Raw genomic sequence first — 7,687 nt, forward strand, 5'->3', positions numbered from 1 at the left:
TTATTTTGACGGGTTGCCGTGAAGAACTTGCAGCTGCTGTGTATGTGATATGACGGTAGTTTTCTCAAATGAAACGGTAAAATGCTAATGAAGTGACTCTCAGAGCAGCTGGAGATGACATTAGTGTTCATATCTTCATATAGTGAGACGGCAGAAGCTGAAAACACCGCGAGCCTCATCCGCTCTTTAGTATGTGTGTAGTAAGTGCGCCGCCGCTCTTTAGTATGTGTGTAGTAAACAAAACAGTGCGCCGCGCCAGCCGCCATTCATTCACTGCGGAAATCATGGCGCCTTCTGCGTGATATCAAATGCTTCCGCAGATTTATAGTATTGCTATAGCATTTCACCTGAGCATTGCGAATCACGCGTGTGGCCATGATAAGTGCTGAATGAATGACAGGCTTTCTGTTGTAACATGGCGCAAGGTAAATAAAGGGTGACATCTAGTGGAGAAGACTAATGATAAGATTCACGTTAATCAGATCTTGTTTTAAATGTGTGCTGAAATAAATCCCGGAAAAGATCGATTCGCGGCTTTTGAGAATCGATATCGAATCGACTTCATTTAAAAAACGATTAATCGAAAAATCTATTTTTTTTTGCCCAGCCCTAATATTTCACTTCCAATACCAGAGGGCAGTCTGTTTCACAGTCCACCCATGCCCTCCAAGGAAAATCATATCACAAGTTCTAAAAATGCCGACTTCTGAATGTTTGAGAGGTGTGACTGATGAGAATAAAAAGAAAGGCTCTTCAAATAAAAATAACATTCAGCAATTTGTCCCCAGTACATGAATTCTCCAGCAACCCGCTTCTCTGCAGCAATAGTGGGTGAAGAGCGCCTCCTCTGGTGAGCTCACTCCATTGACAGCTGCACACTATCCGACTGCTGCTGCTGCTGATCATATTTACGAGCTGGAAAAAGAGCACAAAACAAGGATTTGAAAAGATCCTGATTACAACCTTACGTAACTACCATGATATTTTCTTCAAGATCCTTACGTGATATCTACATTTTTTTTGTTCAAAAAAAACTTTTTGTACCGACTGACCGATTATCTAACATAGTTTCCAAAGAATTTTGAAAATTTTGACCAAACTTCATCTGTTATGCAGCTGGATAACGTCAGCATGGACACATCTTGAAACAGCAGGATGTTTAAAACATCACAGAAATGTATTGAAATGTAAAACACATGTACATGATAAACAAACGTAAAAATGTAGCGAGTTTGGAATAATTACGATTTTAATACGTGTTTGAAAGAAGTCTCATTCACCAAAGTCGCATCCAATTGTAATATATTTTAAAATGTAATTTATTCCTCTGATCAAAGCTGAATTTTCAGCATCATTACTCCAGTCTTCAGTGTCACATGATTCTAATATGCTGATTTGCTGCTCAATTTATTAATAATGGTTCTTATTACCTTAATGCACATCCATTTAACATATCCTTGCTGAATAAAAGTCTCAATTTATTTATTTTATTTATTTTAAATTGTACACCAAACTAATAAATGGTAGTGTATCACAGTTTCCACAAAAATATAAAACAGCACAAATGTTTTCAGCATTGATAATAATAAATGTTTCTTGAGCAGGATATCAGCATATCGGAATGATTTCTGAAGGATCATGTGACACTGAAGACTGGAGTAATGATGCTGAACATTCAAGAATAAACAATTATTCAGTTTTTTTTTTATAATATTTCACAATATTACTGTTTTTTTCTCTATTTCTGATCAAATATATGCAAACTTGTGAGCATAAGAGAGGTATTTCAAAAAACTTGAAAGAAATCATATTTATTCTAAACTAAAATAAAAATACTTTAACTTACTCAATAAAACAAACCACTATCGTTATACATATTAGTGGCAACCTTGTCTAATCATTCTGACTACTTCTGTCTGTCTATCTATCTATCTATCTATCTATCTGTCTACTTCTGTCTATCTATCTGTCTATCTTATGTCAGATTTTATCTATCTATGTATCATATGACTTTCTATCTATCTATCTGTCTATCTGACTACTTCTGTCTGTCTATCTATCTGTCTATTTATGTCTATCTATCTTATGTCTGATTTTATCTATCCATCTATCTATCTATCTTTCTGACTATTTCTATATATCTATCTATCTATATATCTATCTGACTACTTCTGTCTGTCTATCTATCTATCTGTCTGTCTGTCTGTCTGTCTATCTATCTATCTGTCTATCTTATGTCTGATTTTATCTATCCATCTATCTATCTATCTATCTGTCTGACTATTTCTATATATATATCTATCTATCTATCTTTCTATCTATCTATCTATCTTATGTCTGATTTTATCTATCCATCTATCTATCTATCTATCTGTCTGACTATTTCTATATATATATCTATCTATCTATCTTTCTATCTACCTATCTATCTTATGTCTGATTTTATCTATCCATCTATCTATCTATCTGTCTATCTGACTATTTCTGTCTATCTATCTATCTATCTATCTATCTAATGTCTGATTTGATCTATCCATCTATCTATCTATCTGTCTAGCTGACTATTTCTGTCTATCTATCTATCTATCTGTCTGTCTGTCTGTCTGTCTATCTATCTATCTTGTCTGATTTTATCTATCTATCTATCTATCTGTCTATCTGACTATATCTATCTATCTATCTGTCTGTCTGTCTATCTATCGATCTTATGTCTGATTTTATCTATCTATCTATCTATCTGTCTGTCTGTATATCTATCTATCAGACTATTTCTGTCTATCTATCTATCTTATGTCTGATTTTATCTATCTATCTATCTGTCTGTCTGTATATCTATCTATCAGACTATTTCTGTCTATCTATTTATTTATCTATCTATCTGTCTGTCATCTACTTCAGACTGTATTGCCTTCAAAACATTCAATCTGTCAGCTTTTAAAACTTCTTAAACTTTTCAAACTTTTCAAAGTTTTTCAAACTTTCTGGTCCGGCTTTGTCAAGCCAACATAAAGTTTGTCTTGACAAACTATTTTATCTACTTTATTATTGTTGTTGTTATTTAGTCATATAATTCACAGTTGTATTTACCAACAATAAGTGTACAGATTTTGGGATTTTGAGAGACACTATAGCTACCATGGTACACTTTCCAAAGCACAAGGAGAAAAAGGAGCTCAACCCACACAATGAATACATTTCCAGCTGTTGTCTCAGCCGGACTTTCTGCAGACTGTCGTAGAAGCTGGGCTCTGCGGAGCTGGCCACTGCTCGCGGCAGAGTGAATATACGCATGATCTTCCTCTTATTTCTGCATGAAAACAAAAGATATTCGTGGCTGCCATTACAGGACAGATTACAATCTACTGTCATCAGCAGCGTTCACGTGCTACTGTGATCATGTTCACAGGTTTAATTGTGATCTTGTGATGAATGAAATGCACGCTTACTTTCTGGCGTACATAAGCAGGGCGAAGCTGACCAAAATAACCAGCAGGTAAACATTAGTGGCCTCGTTCCAATCTTATGATCTTATGTCTGATTTTATCTATCTATCTATCTGTCTGTCTGTCTGTCTGTCTGTCTATCTATCTATCTATCTATCTATCTATCTATCTATCTTGTCTGATTTTATCTATCTATCTATCTGACTATATCTATCTATCTGTCTGTCTGTCTATCTATCTATCAGACTATTTCTGTCTATCTATCTATCTTATGTCTGATTTTATCTATCTATCTATCTGTCTGTCTGTATATCTATCTATCAGACTATTTCTGTCTATCTATTTATTTATCTATCTATCTGTCTGTCATCTACTTCAGACTGTATTGCCTTCAAAACATTCAATCTGTCAGCTTTTAAAACTTCTTAAACTTTTCAAACTTTTCAAAGTTTTTCAAACTTTCTGGTCCGGCTTTGTCAAGCCAACATAAAGTTTGTCTTGACAAACTATTTTATCTACTTTATTATTGTTGTTGTTATTTAGTCATATAATTCACAGTTGTATTTACCAACAATAAGTGTACAGATTTTGGGATTTTGAGAGACACTATAGCTACCATGGTACACTTTCCAAAGCACAAGGAGAAAAAGGAGCTCAACCCACACAATGAATACATTTCCAGCTGTTGTCTCAGCCGGACTTTCTGCAGACTGTCGTAGAAGCTGGGCTCTGCGGAGCTGGCCACTGCTCGCGGCAGAGTGAATATACGCATGATCTTCCTCTTATTTCTGCATGAAAACAAAAGATATTCGTGGCTGCCATTACAGGACAGATTACAATCTACTGTCATCAGCAGCGTTCACGTGCTACTGTGATCATGTTCACAGGTTTAATTGTGATCTTGTGATGAATGAAATGCACGCTTACTTTCTGGCGTACATAAGCAGGGCGAAGCTGACCAAAATAACCAGCAGGTAAACATTAGTGGCCTCGTTCCAGGCTTCGTGCACTGAATAATCCAGAGACTCGCCATCTGCCATCGCCCCGTACCCTCCCATAATCAGATTAGTATGCGTTTATTAAAATGCGACAGTTAATTGAAGATGGATGACATTCGTTCAGAAAACAGCGACTGCAAAAAAATATATACATTCAGTTCCGGATGAGCGCGTATGCAGATGTAGAGAACTTCAAAATAAAGGTCCCCGTGCAACCGTTTGAGGAAACCGCCCTATATATATATATATATATAATTATTATTATTCATATATATGTTTATATACATGCATACATACATACACACACACACACACACATATATATATATATATTATGTTTGATGTATGTATGTATGTATATACACATTTTTTTTATTTATTTAGCGACTTACAAATGAGGACAACAGAAGCAATCAATTGTAGTATTAAAACAACTAAAAACAGATCCAAAAGTAAAAGCTAAAACTTTATAAATACTACCTACACACATTTTAAAAATAAAGAGATTAAATAAAAGTGACAAATGCATACAACTAAATTGCAAAACCTAACATTTAAATGAAAAACAAAAATTAAAGATAAAAACTATTCAAAATATTAAAGAACAAAAGGAACAAAAGATATAAGAAACATATATAATAATAATAGTAATTATTATTATTATTATTAGGATAGTGTTATTGTGATCGGCTCTAGCAATTAAGCAACTGAATTCTCCAGCATCCCATAATAACGTTAATATATATTAATGTTCAAATATTCATTTATGTCAAAGCTGGATTAATATAATTATATTCTAAATGTATGCTTTCAAATATTAATCCGATAACAAAATTACAATATTTTATTGACAATGTAATATTTTATACAATTTCTTTTTATGTTTTTTACAATTTAATAGTTTTGTTTTTAAAATGTTGTTTTTTTTATCTTTCCTCTCTCTCTCTTTCACGCGCATAAACACCCTTTTACGTTGGCGCTGAGCTTCCGTGATGTCTCTTATTATGCCTTGCTTCATTTCCTTCAGCACTGTAAACAGGAAGTTAAATGTAACTCCGTAGGATGGCTTCATTGGTCGAATGTTTATGAGGCGTGGCCGAATACGACTCGCTGATTGGCTGCCCTATAGAGCGTATGCTCCTGAAACAGCCTCTGTCAGTCCTCATCCTCAATATAAACACACGGAACATCATCACAGGATACAGTGTAAACATGTCGTTACGAGGCATTCTGAAGAGTATTCACCCATCTAAATTTGGGTTATTGGTAAGGTTTTAAAATCAGTTAGTATTCTGAACTGTGTCGTATTTTAAAGAGACAGTAAATCAATCTGTTTTCACGCGAGAAAACATACCCGCACCTGTATATTTCGCTTAAAGTCACTGCACTGTAATCATGACAAATGTATCGCTCTGAATTATTGAACTTGGAAAATGACTTCGTGTTGTTTATTAGTATGAAATGATGTAATGCATGTGAAAATACTTAACAAGCCCTTTCCTTTGCAGTACTCACTTTCCCCAGCAAGCAGAGTTTGTCTGAGAACAGCAGCTGCTCACACAAGACCCAGCAGCAGCAGCAGCAGCAGGTCAGAGGGCATCAGCCGGTACCCAGTGCCAAACAAGAAGGACCTGCCGTTTGATCTTGTGGAGCTGATGGAGGAGGTCGAACAGAAGGTTTGGCATCACATTCACAAAGAGTTAGTTCACCCCAAAATGAGAAGTTTGCCATTATTTACTCGCCACATATCATTTTAAACCCATATGGCTTTCATTCTTCCATGGAACTGACAATATGAAGATATTTGTCTCGTATGTCACTACTGATAGAAGATGTGCGTGTTCATCTACAGGGAGGGTTTTTGCCCAATGTCTTCAAGGTTCTCGCCCATCGTCCTGCTGAATTTCGGGCTTTCTTCTCCTATTATAATGCCCTCATGAACAAGGAAAGTGGTATGACCTTTTATCCATGCTTTATGGTAGCTAGTAGCATCTTTTTTTCTATGAATCCACATCTATACGCATATCAATTTGTTTTTAATTAGTTTGCAACTGGAGCGAGATCTGAATCAGGTTTTTGCTTGAGGAATTAGGGTTAGATTATGGGAAATCATTCTGGAAACGGCCATGTCCTGTAGTTTATCCATTAAACAAGATTGTAGCAGGTATTTTATAAATATAATTAGAAGGGTGATTTTAAAAAGGGGGGAAAATAGTAAGACATGGTGACTAGTTAGGAGACCTACAGTCTGCACATAAACTGATATTTTTTACATGTATTTTTTTTTTACTTTTTGATGTTAAATGTAGATATTTTAATGCTTTTAAGAAGTCAGGATGTGATGCAAGTTTATTTTACTTTCGGAACAGGTGGTCTGACAAAAGCGGATCGGGAACTGATTGTTGTTGCGACCAGTGCTCACAATCACTGCTTGTATTGTGTGGTATCCCACAGTGCATTGCACCGCATCTATTCCAAAAAGCCCATGCTGGCTGATCAGGTACCTACAAATTTAACAAAACATTGTAAAACTGTTTAACACCCTCTCAGTCTCAATTTTGCAAGAATACAACTGGTATTTACTGGTACTGTCTTGTCGCACAGGTTGCAGTAAATTACAGGGTTGCGGAGCTGAGTGCTCGTGAGAAAGCCATGCTGGACTTTGCTCTGACAGTCTGCAGGAGTAAAACAGTAACTGAGGAACATTTCAGCACCCTAGAGGCTCATGGATTTGACCGAGAGGATATTTGGGACATTGCTGCCATTGCTGCCTTCTTTGCGCTGTCCAACCGGATGGCCCATCTGACTGACATGAGACCTAACGAAGAGTTTTACAACTTGGGAAGAGTGCAGAGAGACAAAGCAAAAGCCTCTGATGGGCAGGTCAAGGGCGAATAGACTCGTATCAGACTTGGGATTAAAGTTTTTTTTTTATATATATATATATAACACCAAATCCTACAAAACTGTCAAATAATCATTAAGCTGATTGTAAATTAATAATAAAAATAAAAAAAACAGCTGTTTTCTCTTCTCTAACTCTTTCACTAATGGTTGCACATTTAGCTTTTGTGCTTCATTGATTACGCTGTTTTTATGTAAGTCTTTACAATGAGAAATTCCTCCTTGTGGCCTTTTCATTTAGTTAAATTTGTTAGTCTTTGGTTATTTATTAAAAGTAGAAAGAAGTTCTGAATACCAGTTGCACAAATGCATTCACAAATCACTATAACATTATATTTGGGA

At 35.5% G+C, this 7,687-nt stretch overlaps 2 protein-coding genes across 3 annotated transcripts; one reads left to right on the plus strand and one right to left on the minus strand.

The window, feature by feature from the left end:
• Nucleotides 1-573: 573 nt before the first annotated feature.
• LOC107557676 (small integral membrane protein 19) lies at nucleotides 574-4,619 on the minus strand. 2 transcript variants are annotated; one of them, XM_016241164.1, is made up of 4 exons: nucleotides 4,433-4,619; nucleotides 3,447-3,508; nucleotides 3,183-3,307; nucleotides 574-915 (listed from the first exon to the last, which is right to left on the minus strand). In XM_016241164.1, exons 1-4 carry the CDS (start codon nucleotides 4,499-4,501, stop codon nucleotides 857-859), a joined length of 315 nt encoding a protein of 104 aa, XP_016096650.1. In that variant the 5' UTR covers nucleotides 4,502-4,619; the 3' UTR covers nucleotides 574-856. The 2 variants fall into 2 exon arrangements, with proteins under 2 accessions (XP_016096650.1, XP_016096649.1); XM_016241163.1 differs by lacking the exons at nucleotides 3,183-3,307; nucleotides 3,447-3,508 and adding an exon at nucleotides 4,107-4,231 and having other exon boundaries at nucleotides 4,371-4,619.
• A 924-nt stretch (nucleotides 4,620-5,543) lies between these two features.
• Nucleotides 5,544-7,687, plus strand: LOC107557677 (uncharacterized). The gene is made up of 5 exons (XM_016241165.1): nucleotides 5,544-5,707; nucleotides 5,950-6,117; nucleotides 6,294-6,393; nucleotides 6,811-6,941; nucleotides 7,046-7,687. Exons 1-5 carry the CDS (start codon nucleotides 5,576-5,578, stop codon nucleotides 7,337-7,339), a joined length of 825 nt encoding a protein of 274 aa, XP_016096651.1. The 5' UTR covers nucleotides 5,544-5,575; the 3' UTR covers nucleotides 7,340-7,687.

Source organism: Sinocyclocheilus grahami, unplaced genomic scaffold (assembly GCF_001515645.1).
Source record: "Sinocyclocheilus grahami isolate Dianchi unplaced genomic scaffold, SAMN03320097.WGS_v1.1 scaffold614.1, whole genome shotgun sequence".
NCBI lineage: Eukaryota > Metazoa > Chordata > Actinopteri > Cypriniformes > Cyprinidae > Sinocyclocheilus > Sinocyclocheilus grahami.